The 23055-nt window shown below is 46.9% G+C and overlaps 2 protein-coding genes across 2 annotated transcripts; one reads left to right on the top strand and one right to left on the bottom strand.

Moving 5' to 3' along the window:
• The first annotated feature begins 288 nt into the window (after positions 1-288).
• On the top strand, positions 289-6759 carry PSMA7 (proteasome 20S subunit alpha 7). Its single transcript, XM_082491114.1, has 7 exons — positions 289-486; positions 1841-1967; positions 3338-3462; positions 4790-4912; positions 5405-5524; positions 6088-6150; positions 6414-6759. The coding sequence occupies exons 1-7, from the start codon at positions 391-393 to the stop codon at positions 6504-6506; spliced, it is 747 nt and encodes a 248-aa protein (XP_082347240.1). The 5' UTR covers positions 289-390; the 3' UTR covers positions 6507-6759.
• A 2666-nt stretch (positions 6760-9425) lies between these two features.
• LSM14B (LSM family member 14B) lies at positions 9426-22217 on the bottom strand. The gene is made up of 10 exons (XM_082491279.1): positions 22048-22217; positions 17294-17457; positions 16803-16938; positions 16210-16326; positions 14198-14368; positions 13993-14070; positions 12847-13008; positions 12514-12667; positions 11357-11536; positions 9426-10781 (listed from the first exon to the last, which is right to left on the bottom strand). The coding sequence occupies exons 1-9, from the start codon at positions 22166-22168 to the stop codon at positions 11365-11367; spliced, it is 1275 nt and encodes a 424-aa protein (XP_082347405.1). The 5' UTR covers positions 22169-22217; the 3' UTR covers positions 9426-10781; positions 11357-11364.
• Positions 22218-23055: the final 838 nt, after the last annotated feature.

Consider the following 23055-nt stretch of genomic DNA (forward strand, 5'->3'; position numbering starts at 1 on the left):
GCCGCCGCCGGCCCGCCGCCTCTCCCCGCCCGCCGCACATGGTGCGTCCCGGCCGCGGGGCTTCCTGTCGCAGGCGAGCGGCGGCTCCTGCCTCCGCCGGCAGCCGCCAGCTGCGCCAACTGCGTAGGGCGGGCGCCCTGTACGCTAAGAAGAGACGGGGAGGCCGCCTCCGCTGGGTGCGTAAGGCGGACTCCCTACGCCAAGAGCGTAGATGAGGCCCCGCCTCTCCGCGGCGGGCTTTGGGGTGCAGCGTACGGAGTTGGCGCAGGGGGCGCCGTCGGCGTGCCGGCGGAATGGCGGCGGGCGCCGGAAGCGGCGGGCGGGGGATGAGTGTGCTGTTTTGAGGGAGGCGGCTGGTTCCGGCCCCGCGGGGACGCACGGGCGGCAGCCATGAGCTACGACCGGGCCATCACCGTCTTCTCGCCGGACGGGCACCTCTTCCAGGTGGAGTACGCCCAGGAGGCGGTGAAGAAGGGTTCCACCGCGGTGAGTGAGCGCGGGGCGGGCGGCCGCGGGGGCGGCGGGCGGGCTGAGGGAAGGCCCGGGATAGAGCCTGTCCCGGCCTCACTCCCCAGCCTGCCGGGCCCGGGGCAGCAGCGGGGCCGGCCGGCCGGGCGGGCAGGGGCGGGCAGCCGTGCCCCGTTGCCGGAGAGATGCCCTGAGGCCGCGGCGGCGGTCGGGCGGGATCCCGGGTCCGGAGCCGCTGTGGAAATCTGCGTACCCTGCAGAGCGGGCGGTGTGCCGTCTGTAGCGCTCGGGGCCTGTTGCGGGCCGCTACCGTGGCTCTTCGGCTCTCTTCGGAGCCTCTCTATGCGTTGAGGCTCAGCAGCGGCGGGTGTCCGGTGCCCCCTGAGGGGCCGGGGCTGGTGCTCGCCCGCCGGAGCGGCGGTCTGGGCCCTGTGTGGGGTGCCCCTTCCCAGGGGACCGGGAAAGGCGTCAGTGAAGGCCTGCAGGGGCAACTTTCTGCCCCCTGGCTTCCAGTCGTTCCCAGGCTTTGCTCAGTGAAAGGTTTTTTTCGCTCGGGGGAGCGAGGAGAGAAAAGTATTAGTTCCCAAAGTATCTGGATGAAAATGTACTGCCTTTGGGATGGGAATAAGCGTAACAGGACGTAGCGCCAAATAGGCTTCTTTTCCTTTTCAGAAATGAAAAACGCTGTAAAAGTGGAACTAACCTGCAATATAATCTACCTCTGTCTTGTGTCTTGTTGAGTTGAGCTCAGTGTTTTTGGAAACATCAGTCACACACTAACAGCAGGGCCACCCCGTAAGACAAAATGATTCCCATCACCCTATGAGTGGCAGTGGGAATGAGTGTGAAAGGTCAACTGTGTTTTACTCCCTGATGTTGGAAAAGGTGTATTCAAAGTAAGAATTAGGACGTTAAGGCAGCAGGCTACTGGCAGGCTGCTTGTAGGTTTTACTTGGTCTGATTTTCAGTGCTTTGGGTTCTGAGTTGAGCAATACCGCTGGACTAACTGTAGTGGTAGTTTTGTTGTCGATCCTGCTTCTGTGGCTGAGGAAATGTGAATGCTGGTATTGGGGAGAGTTGGGGAAAAGACAGTTGGTAAGAGGAGTGGGAAGATATCTCTTGGGAGCTACACGGATTTAAATTGGTATGAACCGATTATGAAACTGCACCCTGGAATCTAATGCAAATTTTGTTACATCAGTTCTTTCTCCAGGTTGTGGCAATAGGAAATAAAATATTGACCTCAAGTTGAAAAAATGTTTACAATGTGGGGGGTTTGTATTTGTTTGTTTTTTCCTACTCTTTTCAGTAAAGTCTGCAACAACTAGGTTTTTTGGACCTAGCTTAACTTTTTTCTTTTAATGTGTTGAAGGTTGGAGTAAGAGGGAAGGATATTGTTGTTCTTGGTGTGGAAAAGAAGTCTGTGGCAAAACTTCAGGATGAAAGAACTGTACGGAAGATCTGTGCTCTCGATGACAACGTCTGCATGGCTTTTGCAGGTATGTGATCCCTTTGGGGGGTTTGGCAGTTATTGGAACGCCTTTGGGTATGTTTATGGATTCTGAGAACATGAAATACTTAGCATAACTGGCTGAAGACTGGGGAAAGAGTGTATTTCCACGACTGCTTATTCTGTTTTAAATAAGAGCAGGCTGCTGTGTGGATAAATATAGCGAGAGCCAGTGGTCTCATGAGAGGAAATACATGTTGAAGTTACTAAGGTCCTCTAGGTTTAATGTGAGGATGAAGACTGAGAACTGATGTCATTAGCACAGATACAGATATATACTGTTTAAATATATATTTAAATTTTTTTATATATTTACTTAATATATTTTATGTATTTAAAACTAAATATTTATTTTTATACAAAATATGTATTAATAATACATACAGGAGTATAAGAAACATTTGTCAGTTACGAGGGCCTTTTCCCACATGCCAAAACAGCTAAATTTTGCAGTCTTGCATAAAACAAAGAAAAATCTCTGTTCTAGTTCAGAAGACTCTTTCTGAATGAACAGCTCTGGATTTGAAGCTTAAATATTCTAACTCCACATTCTTCCTGTTCCAAATGTCTCAATTTCCATTGTTGAAAGCTTGAACAGGAGGTGTGAAAGTTAAAAAACCTGACGTAAATGGAGAGAAAATGTATTTCAGAAGGTTTCTCATCTCTCCAAACAGTTTAGAATCTTTGTGTCAGTGTTCGTGCATTAAGGGGAGAGCTGATTTAACCAGCAAAACCAATGGATTTTAGATTTAGTGTGCTGCTTTGCTGCCTTAGCTAAAGGTTGTGATGTGTGTGGGTGGGTTCACAAGCTTGAAGAAAAGTTCTCTAATAGAAACAAGGCTGTAAATTGAAAATGGCATCATAAGCTAAAAAAAGAAGATAATAAGTTTCTTTTAAATTTTTTTTAAAGGGTCATGCTCGTTTTTGTCAACTAACATGCTGCTGTAGCCTCATCAACTAGACAAGACTTGCTGTGCAGAGAAAGCTGCCTTATGGTTAGGGGGACCGCATACAAAATAAAACCAACGTGTGAGAACTGACATGGCTTTGCTAATTTGCTGTTAGATGGAATGCTGTCAGTCAGTAATATTCCGATTCCCTGGTTCAGAATTGCATGTGCTATCTAACTCACAAACATGAAAGCTGTAAACTAAATCCTCTGGTTATTTTGGTACATCAGCTTCTTTCTGTTACCTTGAAAATGTTATTCTTGCTCAGCAAACCTGAGAAGGTGGGATCTCCCGTTTACTTTTTTCATTGCGGTTGACACGGACCTTGTGAGCCTTTTGGGGTAAGACTAGCTGGTTTATGTGTGTGTATGGTATGAAGCATGAATCGGAGAATACACTGTCGTTTCAGGGCTGACGGCTGATGCCAGAATAGTTATAAATAGAGCTCGTGTAGAGTGTCAAAGCCACAGACTTACCGTGGAGGATCCTGTCACCGTGGAGTACATCACGCGTTACATTGCTAGTCTGAAACAGGTATGTTGGACTGCACAGAGGCTCTTAACATACGTCCTGATGAACAGCACTTCAGACTAAGGGTGTAAAATGTCTGTCCTGGCCTTGTTCTACTCATCTGGTAAAAATCAGCATAACAGAATACATCGCGGGTGTTTATTGGAAATAGGGATATAGTAATAGAAAAGGAGGCTTGATTACTGTTAGGGTTTTTTCCCAAAGATTAAGAAATTAAATAGTACTTGTAAGGACTGCATAATTACATTTGTGATATCATCGGGAACACTCGCTAATCTACAGCTCTAATTCACTCTCATAACAATGGTGCCGTGTTATTGTCAAAACGTCTTGGTGGCTACTGTTCATTTTCCCTTCTACTAAGCCATTGCAGGGAGGGGTGAGAGGGGAGCAAAACAGCATGGTACTTAATATATTACATTTGATATTCATGAATTTTAAATGATTTACAGGATCAAAATATGCCCGTCTGCATTCTGTGATGAAAATATTCATTTGCCAGTGTATTAAACTGATTTTCAGCAACTAGTGGGGATTAGAAAAAGTCTGATTTATTTATGCACAGACTTGTGTTAGTATAGTGATGGCAATAATCATGTAATTCTTGTAATAATCACCAGCCTGCCAGCGCAAAATAGCATTTTCCAAAGTTTCACTCCGTTCCTCTACAGTAATCTCACATTTATGTCTCTCGTTCTGGCACACTGATGATTTCTGTAGAGCTGGTACAAACCGTGACTCTCACACAATATCCCTGCTGTGGGAGTGCTGCTGCTGCTGCTGCTGCTGCTCGGCCTCCCTCTTTGTGGGCACTTCTGCCATGAGACGTGGCAGCAACGTTGTTACCCCTGTGTCAGCGGGAGGGCTGTAACAGGGGCTTTGCTGTGGCCTGCTTATCGCCACCGATGAAGCTGTGCTTTCTGATGGAATTATTACAAATCGCTGGTGAAAACTGACTTTGTGTTCAGGTGTCATCATCCTCTTTGGCAGCCTAAGCACACTTGCCAAAGCGGAGCACTGCACCTGGGCTGGCTGACTTGGCATGCTCTGCCTCTCGGCACCACCCAGCGCGCAAGAGGCATTCCGCCCGGTGTCAGGCAGTGAACTTCAGCGGGTGTTAGGAACAGGGGTGAAACAATAACCGCCTCTTCCTTGCCTTGCCTAAGATCTTCTGTAAGACACGGCACCCTGACTTTGACAGGTAGATTGGTAAGAGAGCCCGCTAAAAGTATTTCTGGTGGCTCTTCCAGTTGTAACTTCTACAGTGCTTTCCACTTGCCAAATGTTTTTGGAACCGCTGCTGAAATAAGTGTCTCTTCTTTCTGATCAGAGGTACACACAAAGCAACGGTCGCAGACCTTTTGGTATCTCCGCTCTTATTGTGGGATTTGACTTTGATGGAACCCCAAGGCTGTACCAGACCGATCCCTCTGGTACATACCATGCTTGGAAGGTGAGCTGATTCTGTCTCTTGGGGAGATGTAATGAAATGTTTATGAGTTAATGTCTCCTTTAAAGAGAGACTGGTGTAGAAAGGAGATCTCACTGGCCAGATGGTGCTGGCTCACAGCTGCAAAAATCCTTAATGATCAAATTTACTGAGAATGGCAGTTCACAGTTCAGCTTTACTTGGGAAATCTTCTCCTGTTTCCCCCCTGAAAAAACAAAACAAACAAACAAAAAAAACCAAACAAAAAAAAAAAAAAAAAACAAAACAAAAAAAAAACAAAAAAACAAAACCAAACCACCCCACCACCTGTGCCTGACAACTGTCTTTTTGTGTGACATGTGGGAAGTAACATGTTCAATGTCCTGAAAAATACATGGTGATCACAAAATGGTTTCAGGTTGTGTAATTGCACAATTTGTATTTCTTGCTTGTTCTGTAAATGAAGTATTTTCTGAACTTCCATTCATTATCTTTTTTCTTCCTCGATGTTCCCAGGCTAATGCCATTGGCAGAGGAGCCAAATCTGTGCGTGAATTCCTGGAGAAAAACTATACTGATGAAGCCATTGAAACAGACGATCTAACTATTAAACTTGTCATCAAGGCACTTCTTGAGGTGAGTCTGTTTTGGGTCCCCTGTGTGACTGTTCACTGTATCTCTGGATTAACAAATTAAATGTGAGTACGTGAAAATCTTCGTGCATGGCACAGGAGTGCTATAAAAGAATCTGTGAAAAACAGTCATTGTAGCCCATGGCTGTGGGGTTCATTCCAGGTTCAGAATATTTCGGTAACAGTTTCCATAGCTTACACAGAACTCACTGGCAGTGCTCTGGGGAGGAAAACAGACCTCAGTTCTGGGTGTGAAAACAAACACACCAAAGATGGGGTAAACTACATGCAGAATATTTTACTTTTGTATTGAAGTTTAAGATATAGAAAATATCAAAAGGCAGATGGTGGAGACGAGGTGTTCTTCACCAGCCGCTGCGTGCATTGATGCCAGAGGAAGACCCTTATTTTTTGAGAGTCATGCTGCTACTGGAGCCGAGAGCTTAGAGCTGATGAGCAAAACACTCCCCATCCGTATTTCTTCTCCTTCTGAAAAAAAAAAAAACAGAAGGTGTTTGTTAGAATGAACGGACACGCTGCTAATACCTACATGTTACTCTTGTGAAGGTTGTGCAGTCTGGTGGGAAGAACATTGAGCTGGCGGTGATGAGGCGAGAACAGCCGCTGAAGGTAATGTCTCTGTTCCACTTCTTTCCCCTTGCGGCCGGTTCCTCTGACGCTCTCCCTGTTGCTCTGCGTTAGCTGCCAGCCCTTCCTGTCACAAATGCTTCTGTTTATTATCAGTGGCCAAGGAATGCTGTTGTGTCTGCGCAAGGTGCCTGTGTCTGGATAAACACCAGTTAACTTTCTTTCCATGGCAGAACTAGAATTGCTTAAGTAAAAGCCTCTACATTGTATTAGTGTCTGGAGGGTCACCTGTGTCTCTGTTTTAGATCCTCAACCCGGAAGAAATTGAGAAGTATGTTGCTGAAATTGAAAAAGAAAAGGAAGAAAATGAAAAGAAAAAACAGAAGAAAACATCATGATGAATTTCATTCAACGGCTTAGCTGCTTCTTTTTAATTCAATTGATGGGTTACTCTGTATACAACGTGTAGGCATTCCACTTACTCATCCTGTGCCCTTCTCAAGACCTACAATAAACCTACTGATTTCTTTTTTTTAAAACTGTTGTTTTAAAAAAAATCTGTCTGTTCCTTAGATTTTAATTACCTACAATTATTTGGTTGGCTACAAAACAGCAGTAGTGACCCATTAAAGGACAAAGACTTTGTTTGCATTTTTTTCCTGGGACACTTCAGTTTGTTTAATGATTCTCTTCTACCGTGGCTCAGGTGGTAGTGTCTTTTTTTAAGTAGCTGTCTCAAGGGTTGTTATGGCCTCAACAGAATATAACTTAATATGGAATTAGGCTTTTTTTCCCCCTAACTAGCATCTTCAAGTGTAAATGGCTGGGGCCTGGATGTGAGCTGTGCGAGCAGAGGTGCTGGGCAGCGCAGGGGTGGGGGGTGATGCTGGGGGAGAGCTGCCTGTCATTGTCCCCATCTCAGGCGTGTCGTCACGGCTTGGTGCTGACATAGACTGTGCATGATTCATCTGATTCAGAATAAAGTGCTGCTGTTGTGAGTGCCCACAGTGGGATTTACAGACCAGTTGCTTCCTAATGCTAAAAATAACTGCAAAGAATGTTCTGTACAGCACAGCTAAACCATAATGCTCTACTCCACTTTCTCCCTCTGTATTTACCCTCACACTGTGTGCCCCATCCACCTCACCCACTGGAGTTGAGTTGGGTTTAACTGGGTTTCTTGTTGAGCCCATTTCCTCTGCCAGTCCCAGCAGCGCTGTGAGCAATTCTCTTCCCTTTGGCACAGGGGGATGGTTCAGACGCTGTAAGGGATGTGGAGACCTGCAGCTGCACAGCCATGTACCAAAGTCATGTTGCTCTTGAGAGGCAGGATCTGCTCTGTGCCATCAGCTTGCTGCACACATTGACATGTAAAATGCAATAAACTTAGAAATATATAAATCTGAAGGTGTCAGGTGACAACTGTGCAACTCAAATGCTTTAAAACTAGCCCACAGGCAATGCTGTTTGCATTGTGGCATCTCCACTCCAGTTCTGGCCCTGGGAAAGCTCTTTCCAGTGGAGTTGTCTGCTGTCACCCTCCCTGTGCTGTAGGGAGGCCGAGGAGGGCAGCACTCTGGGCACAGCAGCAGGTGCTCCAAGGCCCCCATGCCATGGAGAAGGCAAGATGGGGCAGGGGCAGGATCCTGCTGGGGCCAAGACTGGCCCAGGGGCCTGAGCTGCTCCAAGACAAGGCGGGTACAGAACAGAGCACAGCTCCCCTCCCTCACACTGCAGGATGGGCACCAGCCTTTTATTGTGCTGTCGCTATGGTGAAAAAATGTATTTTTGTTGTTACTGGCAGTTTGTTTCTCTTTCAATACAACCCTTAAGCACAATAAAAGGCTTTGTCCATCCTCCCTGTACTCCTCAGGGCATCTCTACTCCCAGCTTTCAGGGAAGGGGAAGTTTGTCACTTCAGTTGTGCTGCCTTGTCCCATGCTAGAGAAGCCTCAGGGCTCTCCCCAGCTCTTTCCCACAAGGCTCAGTACCTGCTCCCAAGAGTAATTATAAAAGTTTCCCTGTTTACATCCACCAAGCCCTCAAAAGCAGCTCTTCATCTGCTACTGACAACCAACATGTGGTTTTACAGCTACAAAGCAAGCTGGCAGCAGCACAGCGCAGACCGAGTGTCCCAGGCCCCTGCAAGAGGGAGCCGGGCTGCCTGAGCCTCTGCCCCGGGACATCTTGCACGCCTGCAGGCCCCTGGGGAGACTGCGCCGGGCAGCAGACACAGCCCTGCAGTGCCTCACACACTCCCTGGCCTCTCACACCACAACTAAGCTGTTTACAGCAAAATGCAGCAAAGCAAAGTGTGGGCAGAGTATCACACAGGCACCAAGGCCAGGAAAGCTGCGGTGCTCCTTCCTCCTGCTCAGGAAAGCATTGGACCACAGCAGCTGGAGAAAGGGAGTTGCTGGAATAGGGTGGTGTTTCATTTATCAGTCCTTGGACTGGAATTCTGAAGTTAGGAAGGCTGTTTGGTTCCCTCACGTTCCACAGCTTCCACTGGGAAGCCAATAGGGCTGGAGCAGAACCCCAGGGGCAGCCCCAGCCCTGGGAAGGAGCGTTCCCACAGGAGAAAGGCTGCAGTGGACGAGCCGGGGCTGAGCCTCCCCAGGAGCCCCCACACACTGTGCCGCCATGGCTGTGGCCACAGCACAGCACCTTCAGCACTGCTGTCAGGAACTGTTGTCTCCCGTGTTAGAGCTAAGGCTTTATTCTAGAGACGGGGAACTACTGACTTAAAAATAAATAAAAAGGCATTATTACACAGAAGTGAATGATGATTTCTCTTTTTGCCACAGCCACCTCAGACAAGTCAGCCATGCAATTCCATCTTTACACCTGATGTCACACCGGCTGTTTTGCCAGTGCAGAAATTAGAGGTTTGCAGCAGCTTCCAGGGGAGCTGTTCCAGCACACGCCCTGTTGTGCCGGTATGGGCCCAGCTACTGAAGGCATTTGTGGCTACCGAACCAGCAGTGCTGCCACCCAGTTTAGCCCCAGCAGCCACGGGACTGGGGCTGCACCAGGCAGGCACAGGGAGGTGCGCTCACGGCGGTCTGGACAACAGAACACCCACGAGCGCGATTCCTCAACAAGAGCCAAAACATGGGTAACAGTAACGAGGGTCAGTGCCTGGATTAGGGGTTTTAAGCCCTTTGCAAATACCGTGTAATACCCTCCAGGCCTGCCCGAACCCTGCAGCGCGGTTTTCTTTGACTCAGCCTGGAGCCCTGCTAGGACCGACATCTGAAGAGCTGCCCGGGTGGATGTTACTGAGCTACGTAAAGAACAAAAGTAGGAGGGAAACGTTAAACATTTACATGTTTATTATAATTACAATTTACATTACTCCAAAGAGCAGCCCCACTGCTATGTTCTAACTCTTAGCAATAAAGTCCTACAAAAATAAATCCAAGCTTTTACAGTAACCTAGGTCAATGCATAACTAAAAAATTCTAGCTATGTAAGGGGTTCAGTCATCAAGGTGCTTTTTCGACAAAATTCCCTACCAACCAAAAAAGGGACACATGCCTATAGCAATTTAACCCACTTATTCATGCAAACAAATGTAAACCCCCCTCCCAGCCCCTCTCCCCACATACAGATTTTTAAAAACAAAAGAAAAACAACTAAACTATTTACAGCATGGGGGGGTATAGAGGAAACAAATTAAACATGCCCATCTGTTAAGCTTCATTATATGGACTCCCATCCCTAGTTTAATGAAAACATTCCATAGTGTTCCACCACAGTCTACTAGTGTACAGAGAACTGTTTGCGTTTGGTACTACCTACGAGTGAGGTACAAACTGAGGCGAGAAGTCAGAGCTTTGGATCTCCTTCCCAGACAGTCACCTACTGCCAAAAACTTTTTATTCGGAGCACAGCAGGGGAGACGCTTGCTGCCCCTATCCTGCCAAGGGCACGGCGCACCATCCCCCAGCACCGCCCTGACCCAGTGAGGAGCTCCAGGCCTCCGAGGAGCACCTGGCACCCTTCAGCTTGAGGGAGAGTCACGGTTCCATCAGCCCGCAGCACCTCCACATTAGTACCAGCCGCCAAACAGTTGTACAGTCATTTACACTACTACATGATCAACAATCCAGTATTCCCAAGTGACAATATACATAACTCCTCAGCACCAGGAATCCATCCTTCCAGATACCAAGTGCTACTTCACACCTGCTGCTGAGAACAGCCAGACCAGCAGCACCACAGAATCCATTTGGTTACCCAAACAAACAAATTGTAGCTGGTTTATTTCAAGTGAGCTTTGGTTCCATGTTAAAATACCATGATTTATCTTCTTCAGGGTTCAGAAAAGGAGTCTGACTTTAAGCTTAGACTGTAGCAGCCTTTGAGAGACCCAGAAAGAAGAACCATGTAAGTTAGTCTGCACTTAAAAAAAAAAAAACAAAAACAAAACAAAACAAAAAAGACACCCTGAAGAAGGTACCCCTGAACACATTCCCTCTTCCAAAGAATATTCCAGCTGACAGTTGCTGGTTCAAAATAAGTCCAGAATATAAGCAGTAGTAAGTACATGAAGTTCTGTCGCTTGAGCTGAGACAGTAAACAATATGAACCATTTTCCCACATTAGTGCAGCAGTTGGTTGTTTTCTTTCTATATACAGATTCATCCTCTCAGGAGAGATGTTAGAACCTATTCAGAAAAAAGGTAGAGTTAGATTTGATAACATGGGGATCCTCCCCCAGGAAAACAAAAGCAGCAAAGTTCATAGCCATGTATCAACTGAAATGCTTACTGAAGCCCCAGCTCAGACGGGCAGCTCTTGCTTCCACGGGCACAAGGCTAGCCCATGGGCACAAGGCTAGCCCATGGGCACAAGGCTAGCCCATGGGCACAAGGCTAGCCCATGGGCACAAGGCTAGCCCATGGGCACAAGGCTAGCCCATGGGCACAAGGCTAGCCCATGGGCACAAGGCTAGCCCATGGGCACAAGGCTAGCCCATGGGCACAAGGCTAGCCCATGGGCACAAGGCTAGCCCATGGGCACAAGGCTAGCCCAGGGAATCGACAGAACAATCAACATGTCAAAGAACACGTTAAAGCCACTCTTATTTTCTTCTACTACTTCAACAGACAGATCAGAAACAGTAAGGAACAGTTCTTGTCTATCCATGAAACTGAAGAGCAGAAGAGGTTGCAGACAGTTCAGGCAATGAATGAGACAAACCTGGCTCAGAGACAGTATTTATTCTTGCTAGAAAACTTGCCTCTGAAGTTACACTCTGCCAGTACCAGCTCTGTGAGTGGTTTGGTTTCGCCTTGCTGCTCCGCTACCCCTTCCGCCTCGAAATCCACCACGAAAGCTGCGGCCACGAAGGAACCGTCCAGACACGCCAAATGTCTCTGTATTGAGCTTCCTTTCTTCAGCCCATGTGGTACGCCTAGAACTGAACAAGACTGCATTCAGATTTAATATAAACATCAAATAGCCACCAACTCATTTTAGCCAGGAAGCTTCAAGCACCCTATTTTGTGGAACTAAACCGCAACAAGAACAAAGTGAGCATTCCTCTGCTAAGTGTGGATTTGAAAGCAACAGCTGTTGGCTTCTGTAAGCCACGTTCATACTGGAAAACTAAAGATGGGCCTAGAAAAGGGCTGAACATGGTCTCACTGGCATTTTAAACTCTGTCTTGTTTTCCTGTAAACCACAAACTCCTGACTTGAATGAAGCCTCTCCAGGAACCTGGGAAGCCCGGTCACAACTGAGGTTCTGCAGGCTGCTACCGAGGCAGCTCCACAGCACTGGGGTGTTCCCTCCTTAGCAGAGCCCACCTCGCTCAGAAGCTCTGCTGAATGGAAGCAGAAACATTACCAACATTCCCATACTGACATTAACGGGATGTCTGACTTCACCAGGCAGTTGATAACATCAGTGTCAGCAGCAAAAGATGAAGCTTTCTTTTAATGTTCCCATTCAATTTAATGCATTTCCACAGACAGACCTGACCTCCTCTCTGCCCTAACTCCAGGTCTAGCTTGCTCCCGTTTGCAAGCTGCACCATCTTCAGCACAGCATGACCCTGATGCCTCCTCCCACAAATGAGATAAGAAATTTGTTTAAAATCAATGGGTTCAAAGTCAGTACTGGGAAACAGAACCGGAAATTCCTGTATCGTAGTTTAGGCAAGTGTATCAGTATCAGCTGAAATCCTTGCTTTTTGTTTGATCCCACTGCATGAAGCTCAGTCAGTACAACTTGTAGTCATTAAGTGCATGGCAATATTCCCTTTTAATAACTGTTTTGCTGACTTTCTTGCATTTTAAGATTTTTGAAGAATTAATCCATGTGATGTTGACTATGGCTACAATTCTTTAGGCATAGAACTGCATTAAAAAAAGCAATCTTCTAGAAAATACTCACCTAGATTTCAGTTCTGAAGAAATGTTGTCAAAGAAAGACTTGGATTTATCATAATAGCAGTTTGGTCCCAGAAGGTCCTCCTCTGCATTACCGTCATTGTTTTGAGTTGCCACTCCAGGGTCCCCTTTTTCTTCCCCCGTCTCTGCTTTGTCATCTGAAGATAATAAAACGTATTACACTTCCTCGATGCATACTGCAGAGCCATCTGTTCTCTTGCTCCCTCAAACAAGATTTGAGATCCTGCCACATGTAATCATGCAGTTTCTCAGAACGAGTTTGTCTATGCAGTGTTTACTACTAGCTCAGCAATTCATATTTAACGAAGCCACAAACCTTTAAAGTTTAGTTTCTTCTTGAATTCTTTATCAAGTTCCTCTCTGTTGAATTGTGCATTTGCACTTTCAAAGTCAAAATCACCTTCAAACTTTATTGTATTTTCTTTCACAGTAGTCGGTCTGTTTTGTCCTCTAGAACGGTTTCTGGTTCTCCTGTTTCCTGAAAGCAGGAGAGTTTAAACACTTGGTAACGCACGGGGAGGTTAAATGACTTGCTCAAGACCAGAGGAAACCATGGTTAGAACTCAGGAGTTTCTGGCTTCCAGTCCTGCGGTTAGCCCACACCTCTCTGAACGTAACTTCTGAACTTGGCTGTAGAAGACATTACAGCAATACTTTAGCTTTCTGAGAAACATTCCTGGATGTCAGTCTCACCATTAAGACCGAGTACACCCAAGTTCCCTTCCAGTGTGAGGAGAGGAAATCAGAACAAGCACTATACCAAGAAAAGCTGAGGGAAGCAGGGAAAACTATCTTTTCTGTCTGCTATTCACCAGCAGGCATGCAACTGTAATTAGCCCACAAACCTGCCATGATGGCAAAGAAGAGCAGGTCACTGGTTTCAGAAAACCCACCCAAGGCTCATCTACCCACAAAGGGAGCTTGTACTTTGTAAAGCTTCTGGGTTCCAGATGAGGAGCTATCAACTCCTTTTTGGAAGAGCTGTGACCCCTTCTACAGTGCTGCCCTCAGGCAAATTAATTTGAAGACCTGAGAGCCTGAAGTTTTGTTTCCTGCCCTTTCTCATTTTGCTTGGGCAGAAATATCTGAATTTAATTTCACTTTCTTTTGACCTGTGCCTAAAATGCAGTCTTGAGATAAGACCTCTGCTCTATGGAAGCAAAGGCTTCTTAAATAGGCTGCCCTTCCCAGAAAAATACTTCAGATTTCAGAAAAATCTAGTTGCTGCTGCCAACTCATAGCGTCAATTTGTATAACACACCTTCAAGTTTTTTCTAGAAAAGAGACCAGAACTCTGCACCTGGAATGTTCTGAACTTCCGTGACTCCAGAACCGGTTTCATTAGGGAAGCATCTTTGGATGCTCAAAGCCTTATCAAGCTTTATTTTGCTCTCAATCTTCTGCCCAATAATCCTTCACTGAAGTTCACAATATTTGCCTTTATGGTTTCAGGTTAACCTACCTGATCTTCTCCTTTGAGGTCTTCTGTTTTCATCATTCACCTGTCCTTGGGTTTGCACAGGTGCTGCCTGAACTGTATCTACTGAACAAGAAGGATAAACTTAATGAAGGAGCACAAGAACAAACCCAAAACAGTTTAGTCTTGCTATAAGTCTTCGACAGATGTGTCCAAACAGCATTTTAAAGACGAAGCGGTGCATACATACCATTTGTCTTACTATTGCCCTGTGGAACCTGCCGTCCATTGCGCTGAACCCCTGGAGTTACTTTCACTGGGGGTGGCTTTTGTGAATTCATGTTGTCAACGGGGCCAGTCTGAACAGCCTGCTCTACCATGGGGCTTTTGCGGACTGGGTGAACAGAAGGAAAGCCAGCACCTGGAAAAAATCCCAATGACTAAGTGCCTCTCAGAAAACATGCCAACACTATTCAAACCCTACCCACTGCTACTGAGAAACCGTTTTGTCAAGAATTACTCAAAGCCTTGAGTGTTTATCATTACATGCTATGTTTAAGTGGCATATACACTAGGTAAGGCACTACTGCCATACAAGTCTTGGCTCTCAAATCCAGAGCCTTAAAGTCAGGAAATTTACCCATTTAGTTCTTAAACAACATTAGACACACATTAAATAAGCAAGCCAGGTCAGTCTCTTAGGCAGTTTATACCAAAATCCAATTTCTAGGTGTATCCTTGGTTACGCAGGACTTTACTTTACACAATACTTTAAATCTGAAGCAAAAATCCACCATTTTGAAACTGCTCAAGAAAGCTTCCCCACTTTGTCAAAGAAGTTTTGCAGCAAAAGCTTAACCACCTCAACTACATCCCATTTTGTAAGCCGCTTTTAGAAGTCCTTCAACTTCATTGCTTATTGTTAGCTTTCAGACAAAGAAAACCTGAAACCAGACCAGGATCTCAAAGTTACCCTTTTAAATTCCTTCTTGGTCAAGGCCAAAGTGTTACCAAGACTTCTGTTGCTCTTCCATCCAGGCTTATTTATTCACACTACAAAACATGTAAATACTTTTCATGGTTTGGTATACCTTACACCAATTATATTAAAAAGTGACAGTCTTCAGTACTCAGAAGAAACACTGCATTCTAGATTTAATTAGAAGTTTCAGAGTACTACAGGTTCATGTAGTTATGCGTAAGAATTGCTTGGAAGCGCACTTTAACTGAATATACTTTAAGAGCAAGAAAAATGAAAAGCTGAAGAGTACACACAAACCCAAGCCACTAACACTTCTGGGTCACCCAAGTCCACATGAGATATACCCAGTAGGTAACATCATGCAGGTTCTCAGTTAACATACACGTGGAAAACTTGCAAGGAAGACAGACATATCCTAAGGATTATTCAGTAGGACAAAGCTGCTGTGCAAGTTTAACATAAGAAAGTTCCAAAGCTTAGCCAGAATATTGAGAAAGTATGTACAGATAGATGGCCAAAACCAGAGAGTAAGTAGAAACAGTTTCATGCCAACACAAGCATACATGCTTAAGTTAAAAACAGATGAAACTAATTACCATGTTTAAATGCAGGCTGCACCTGGTCTCTCTGCTCTGAGGATGGTCAGTCTAGTATCTCTACTTAACCCCCTTTAAAAGTTTTTTTTGTTCGTTTTTATTTGTTTGATTTTTTTTTCACACAGAAGCAAGCACCCAGAACTGTTATCTCAGCTTACCACAACTCAGATATTGCTTACTGTTAGTTGTGCTTTACTAATTGAGAGTCTTGACAAGGTACTATGCCCCATCATGCATAAAATCTATCCTGATATTTCCTCAATTACAGCAATACTCCTAAATTTTCTATTAACCTATGTCTCTAACAGCAAGGCCATCCACAATTTAAGCAGTGTGCTTGTCTTTCCAGGAAAGACTATTTAACTCCTTGCCCAGTCTCTAAGGTGTCACACGTTCCTGGACAGGATGCAGCACATCAACATCCCTAAACCTCAGCCCTCTCCTGATACTCACACAAGAGGATCCGCTGTCCTGTACTTTTTCTTTCTCCTGTCTCTCTAATTGATACTTCTAGGACAGGAGGAATACTTCATGTAATAGAAGGCAAAAACAGCTGAGAACAAACTAGTTCTACTGGCATTACCCATATAAGTACTATCATTCTAGGAGGGGTTAACAAGAACAGAGTGTTTGCAAGTGCCATGCAGTTCTTCCAAATATTTGGAGTCCTCAAACTGCTGTTACCCTTGGAAGAGAGCTGATGGGGCTCTGAAGACATGTCAGGCTCTGAAACAGGTTGTGGAGACGGAGAAGAACTAGGACTGGAAGCAGCTGCTGATGCTGGAGGGCTTACCAATTTCTCTAAAGAGATAGAGGGAAGAAGAGAAAGCAAAGATATACGGATAAGATACAAGGTAGTGAAACATCTGAAGGACTTGGAAAGAGATACAAGAATCTCTAGAATAGCATTAGAGCAGCGTATTTACAGTCCTCTGGGAATACAAGTTCTTTTTACGTGTGATGTACATGTAAGGTACGTTAGGTTAGAACTGAACTGGCCTCAACTGTTAAGTATTCGGATTACTTGCAGAAAGAAACTAGCTATTTAGTTTGTTTCTTTCTTTTGTGTGCATCTGTGTGTGTGTGTATGTGTGTGTGTGTGTAAGTGAAAGGCAGACCTTCTTGCAATAAAATCATTGCACAGTTAACTACTTATGCACTGCTTCTCACAGCCTGACACTCGGCAAGGAATTCAGTCTTAGTTACTGTTATTTGGCTTCACAGTAGCTGCATACAAGAACTATGCCTTTACTCTAGCAAGTAAAGTTTTTACTTACCTAAACCTAACGAAGCTGCGTACTGCTGGCTAAGTAAAGAGCTGGCAGCAAGCTGGCTGTAAGGTGGCATACCTCTAAACGGGCTGTAAGGCACATGTGGCTGAAAGGATGATGTAGAGGCAGAGCCCAGTGAAGACTGTAACAAGACAAAGTACATTTCCATTTACAGTGTCCAGAAGTCAACTTGCTTTGGCAGTGATTCTCTACTTCACATACAGCATTACTAAAGCTTAAGTAAATACTGAGAAGGGTTAGTTTACCTCTTTACGATTTTCCTGCATGCTCAGCTAGGTAAAATAGCTCTAGCTTTTGTTGACTGAAGTCTTTAATGCTGCTGCTATTTTTAACATTACAACAAGAAGATTCAGGATGCTTCAACCTGAAAATTCCTTCACACACTTAGTTGCCTTAATTTTTATAAGTTTAGACCAAAATGAAGTCTTTCATCACCAATGGTTTATCACAGCTTTCTAACTTTCAGGCTAACTTACCTGAACAATGGCAGGATCTTGTGGCAGAGTATGTTGAGCTTTTGGAGGTTCACAGACAGTGATATCTTTGATGTCACTTCCTCGAAAAATAATGTATTCATAGATTTCTTCTCTCGGAGGAGCAGGTCTGTCTGTGGGCCGGTCTTCAGTACCAAAGGATCGCACTTTAGCATTAGAAAGATTACTATTAGTCCAGTATTACCATTGCAGCACTGTGCAAGTTATTTATGCAATTAAAAAGTACTCTTGTAATACTTGCCAAAAGTAACAAAAAAGGTTACCTCCAGAACCCTGAATCTCCTTATTGCACACATCTGTTACCTCAAATGCCAACTTTTTCAGCAGCCTGCATAAACAGTTTTGTTTACATCAAACTGTGAAGGTAAAGACCATAGACCAGCTGGAGTGAAGAATCCTACTCCAAAACTGAGGACTTCCCCACAGTGCTATGCTACCGTATTCCCCTTCCCTCCCCAGCCCATCCTGTGTAAGCATTCAGCTTGAGACAACTGCCACAGACCACATGAGAGGCTGGCGAAACAGTAAGGGGAAAAAAAAAAAAAAAACACCTCTTAGCAGGCTTTAGAGCTCAAATTTGCACCTTTGGTTTCATATATTTGATCAAACCTTACCTCTATCTGTATAATAACAACAAGAACTTCCTATTAAAATTCTCTCTCTATTCCATGCCACTGGTTTTATAAGTAATATCCACTGATCACAAAGCAAGCTTTTAGTGATAAATTCAAAGCCTCAGTGCCCTACCAGGGTTTCACTGAGTCCCAGCTATAGGTACAATTGAGCAGGTACCAACCAGTGATGTTACACATCAGAGTGGAAAAAAGGCTGCAATTGACTGTGTGGCAACTACCAGGTAGAAGCATAAATTAATTTAAGCCATTAAACAGGAAAAGGTCAGACTCAGACTTACTGGGTTGTTAGTGCAGGAAAATAGGTAGCATAATTACATCAAACACTGACACATGGAAGCTTGAAATGGACTACAGAATGAGCATGGTCCACATGCATAGAGATTTTTTTTCAGCCACAAGTTACAGAAGCTCATCAAGTTTACTAGTCTGGTTGTTTTCTGTCTTCGTGAAGCCTTGCCAGTTCAGATAAGCACTGGCACATACTAGTTTGACGCGTGCTTTCTGGCAATAGAAGAATTCTGTAGTGGAGCTGCATCAATTGCTTCTAACAGGTTACCACAGAAGTACTCAACCCCTCTGCCAGGACACGCCACGACTCCTGCAGTACCTTTACAAATTACATGCTCAACAGACCTTTCACAAACACCTACCATGTCACAGCCTGCGGTGATGTCCCAGCCAACTGCCACTCCCACTACACAGCTGGGAAGATATAAACACAGCCAGCCCTGTGACATGGATGATAGCAGACAGGGGGCACCACAGCTTCCCCAGAAAAAGGGCAGCAAAAAGTGGGTCCACTCAGCCCCGGTGCTGAGCATCACTGGTATACTATACTGTTACTAACTTATTCGGAGCACTGATGGTTGTAGACAGGACTACTCATTAAGAGTCCTGTTCTCAGAGATTAAAAGCTGTGTCCAGGTGGTTCCTCCCACCAAGCAGAAGTTAGTGCTGCAATCAGTGTTCGCCTCTGTTCAACCTGTACGCCAGCTCCCAAGGAGCAGTAAGCTCTGTGTAGAGCACATCAGGGCCAAGCTTTGCCCCCTGATGCTGTTTAGCACCTCAGTTTACACCTAACTGGAAGGGAATCTTAACTGGTGCAAGGACAAGCTGTCAGTCACTTCCTTTGAATGACTGTCTTCCATTAGTTCCGAGGGTATACAACCTCTCCAAGTTATTTTAGATCTCCAGCTGCTGTTTGATCATATTACAGCTGTAACCCAGTCAACTAGAAACAGATTATAAACCGAAGGCAATGCTTGTGGCTTTTTAGACATGAACCATACCACTGATATTCCTGCTCAAGATTAGATTATTACAGCACAGCTCACAGGAAGACATACTAAAGCTATCCAGGGACTACTGCAGAATCCCTCAGCTAGCCTGGAAAGTACCACATCTCCTCTGAGCACCGGGATCAGCCTGGCAGCTTCCACATGGAGAAACACATGACCTGCAAAGCCCAAAGCTGCCCAGGCAGCCTCTCAGTTGGCTGGTCCCAGGGTTTCTAACTGAAAAAATGGAAAACCATGTCTGTCTTGTACACAAAACAGGAGTGAGGGCATTTGACAGGGCTGTACGAGTTGACTACGCCTGCCCCTGCATTTGAAGAGTTTAACGGTTTCTGGCACATCTCAAAGTACAGCTTTAAGTTTCTGTGGAGGTCCGAAGGGCTGTCTCCCATGAAGAGTTACAGCAACTATTGTTTACAGATGAACAGGAAATCAATCCCACACAGCACTGCAGCTAGTGCTTTACAATACAGTTTGTACTCATGCGTAGGGCTCTGTCGAGCTAGACCTCTGAAGGGTCAGGAAGCATAACAAGAGTGACTGGATGTCTGGAAAGCAGAGCTTATGTGGATATCCTTTGCTCAAAAACTCTAGTTTCTTCAGATTGCTACTGAAGGGGGAGGAAGTTACTGGTTCACTACCAACAGGACAGTAAGGGGCTTAAAATTCCTTTGTTTGCAATTTAAGTTTACCATCTAACAAGACAGTAAACTTTCTTGCAGTGCTTAATTAAGCATATAGAATCTCCTTATCCAGCATTTAGGATACTGTGCATGTGTTGAGATTTAACAGGAATCAAATACACATTGAGTGAAATTAACCCTGCTTCAATTAAGACCCTGAACCAGATTCCTTCCTGAGGTCTCTTTCAACCTAAGCTTTTCTTTATATCCCTCAGATGATAAAAAGTAAAGAGAATAGCACTTAAATTACATACTGAAGTTGTCTGAGCCTCAAACTGGGGCTTAATAATAATTTACTAGCTATCTGGACAACTTCAACTGCATGTCAGTAATTCATGGTTCTTAACTCTTCAGAGAAGAAGTGGTTTTAAACCGCTGTGCCCCCTAAGTATGGGGTTGGTGTTGCTGTCACTGACTTTAACATTGTTGCTACGTTCATAATTCCGACACTAATTTTGACATAAAATCTCTAAATTTAAAAAACCCTCTGAGCTAAAATGAAAAGCAGAGTTTGTACTGTAAAGTTTATAGAGCAGCACTTTAAGTGGGGAAAAATGCATTCTCCGTGTATTCTAACAACTACTCCTTAGGCATTCCAGTTCATCAAAACTGAACACTAAGAGACCAATAAATACAATAACTGCCAGAAATCTTATACAGAGCATGTACTTTCTCACACCATAAAGCACTTTAATCACATGTACCTCTGAAACACACCACTTAAGCTCTGAAGTAGCAAGTGCTATGTGGAAGCCAGAACTATGTGAGGAACCATTTCTGCTTGCTGCTAGGTAATGGTGAAGACCCTCCTGTGCATACAGTAAAGGAACTGCATCCTTCCTGTAACCTCTTGGTTACTTTGGGTGAAACAGTAACACAAATAGCTCCATTAGTACATTTAAATAAACAGCTACATTCCTAGAAAAAAAGTGAATTTGTGAAAACTCACAGTTTTGACTTCAGAATACACACTAATAGGTGTCAAATACACACGTCCAGCATCACATAAACATTATACTGAATAAATACTGTGGCGTGGGATGCTTTGAGGATGGCTGAGAATCAGGCAAGTAAGTGTCTGGTGCCATCAGATAGTCTTTCAAAACAAAAGATGTTTGGTTTGTGGACAATCCTGATGGGTTGCTGAAGGCAATGAAGGTGTGAACTTCCCAGAACAGAGAAGGACAAAAGTCAGGGAAAGAAAGAACTGATGCACATTAGCTGAAGTATCCAAGCTGGACATTAAAAGCAGCACAGAAGTAAGATCTTATTTGAGAGACTAAACAAGACAGGACAGGTTTTTCCGAGAGTAAATACGGGAGTTCCCAGCACAGCTGACAACCGAATCCAAATGACACCATTTAAGTAGAAGATAAAGATCGCTATTTCTACAGGGAAACAAGATGGAAAGCCTTGACGAGCAGCCCGCCAGGCAGGGAGACCCAGCCCACGTGCCGATACCCCACAGCTCCGCACCAGCTCTCCCCCTCCTCACCTGAGGTGGGTCCAGTTATCGATCACGAGAGGAACAAAGACACATCAACAGCGACTCTGTTTTCCCCAGCACTGGCCCGGGGCCCTGCTCAAGCCAAGCACCGAGATACTGCCGTGTATCCATGGACGGGCAGAAGGGGGGGGAACCAGACCATGGACTGCGATGCAGACCATCACCTTCCTGGCCCTGACAATAGTAAGAGGAGCCAGCAGCGCTGGCAGCTCCTCTTCTCCAGGGCACCGGTAACTTCCCGTGTGAACCCAGGGCTCCTCAGCATCCTGGGCCCTGCCCGCCCCGCCGGGAAGGCACAGCGGAGCCCCCGCCACGGCCCCTGCCCGTCCCCGCCTGGTGGAGCGGCCTCCCAAGTGCTGACTCACGGAAAGCCAACAGCGCCGAAGGCACGGGGCTCCAGCCCCGCCGCCCCCCTCCCGCACCGCAGGGCCCCCGCCGCAGCCCCTCGGGGCGGGCGGGCTCCAGCCGCCGCTCGTCCAGGCCGGGCTCATTGTTCAGGGGAGGGAGGCGGGGGCAGGCACGTCTCCTCAGCGAGCGGCGGGCCGCGGCAGCAGAGCCAGCCTAGGCCCGACACCCCCCATCCTACCCCCCCCTCCCCCCCGCCGCGCCGCCTCACCCTTAGCCAGCGCCACGGTGGAGTTCTCGGTGTCGATGGTGTAGAGGATGCCCTCATAGCGGATCTGCGCCTTGGAGATCAGGCTGATCTTGCTACCGATGTAGGGGGTCCCCGAACTCATGGCGGCGGCCGCGACGGCGCTGGGCCGGGGCCGAGCTGAGGGGAGGGAGGGAAGGAGGCCGCGCGGGTCGCCGCACCGCTGCGCGGAGCCGCCGCGCCCGCCCACGCACACTGCGGAGCCGGGAATCCCACCGCGCCGGCCTTATATAGGGCGGAGGGAGACGGTCTGGGGGGGGTGCCAGGACGGGGGCGTGCTGCGGCCCCGCCGCGCATGCGCCGCCGCCGCCTGCTATTGACCAGACGGGAGACGGGGTCAGACGCGGAGGGAAGGGAGGGGGGTGAGGGGGGGAAGCCCGGGGTCCGCCTCACGTGACCAGCCCCGGCGAGGGTGCCACGTGCGCTGCGGGCGGGGCGGAGAGGGGCGGGGCGGGGCGGGGCGGGGCGGGAGCGCGAGCGCGCGCCCTTCTCGCGCTGCCGCGGCTGAGGGGAGGGAGGAGGAGGGCGGCGGGCCCCGCCCGGTGGAGGGTAACGGCGGAGCCGGGCCGCGTCACGGACACAGACCTGCTGTGTGTCACTGCCCGCTCGCCCGCGTCGCAGAGATCTTGTCACATAATGCGGAGGGGGAGGATGGGGGGGGTGATCGCCTCCCCGCTGTGGCCCCCGCCGAGCCGGGCTCTGAGGAGAGCTTTTCCCGCCCGCCGCCTCACCGCAGCCCGCTCCCCGCCAGGCCGCCCTGGGGGTCTGCAGCAGAGAGGCTGCCCCAGGGCTCGCCGCGCACGCCAGCGGCCTCACCCCGCAGCAGCGCTCTGAGAACAGGGATGGCCGCCTCCTGCCAGAGCCCCTTCCCCTCCCTCCGGTGCCGTGGTGGTGGAAGCGGCTCTGTGCTGGAAGAGGCCTTGGTGCGTGCGGGGCGCCTGCCCCGTGAGGCGCACAGCCCGCCTTTGTTTG

Source organism: Vanellus vanellus, assembly GCF_965231255.1.
Source record: "Vanellus vanellus genome assembly, chromosome: 15".
Taxonomy (NCBI): Eukaryota; Metazoa; Chordata; class Aves; order Charadriiformes; family Charadriidae; genus Vanellus; species Vanellus vanellus.

Coding starts and splice junctions, on each gene's coding strand:
- PSMA7 (XM_082491114.1), top strand. CDS start 391: ATGAGCTACGACCGGGCCATCACCGTCTTCTCGCCGGACGGGCACCTC. Junction 3,463..4,789: donor ACATTGCTAGTCTGAAACAG/GTATGTTGGACT, acceptor CTTTCTGATCAG/AGGTACACACAAAGCAACGG. Junction 5,525..6,087: donor TCATCAAGGCACTTCTTGAG/GTGAGTCTGTTT, acceptor ACTCTTGTGAAG/GTTGTGCAGTCTGGTGGGAA.
- LSM14B (XM_082491279.1), bottom strand. CDS start 22,168: ATGAGTTCGGGGACCCCCTACATCGGTAGCAAGATCAGCCTGATCTCC. Junction 16,327..16,802: donor CGCAGCTTCGTTAGGTTTAG/GTAAGTAAAAAC, acceptor CTATCTCTTTAG/AGAAATTGGTAAGCCCTCCA. Junction 14,369..16,209: donor CCATCAGCTCTCTTCCAAGG/GTAACAGCAGTT, acceptor GATTTTTTCCAG/GTGCTGGCTTTCCTTCTGTT.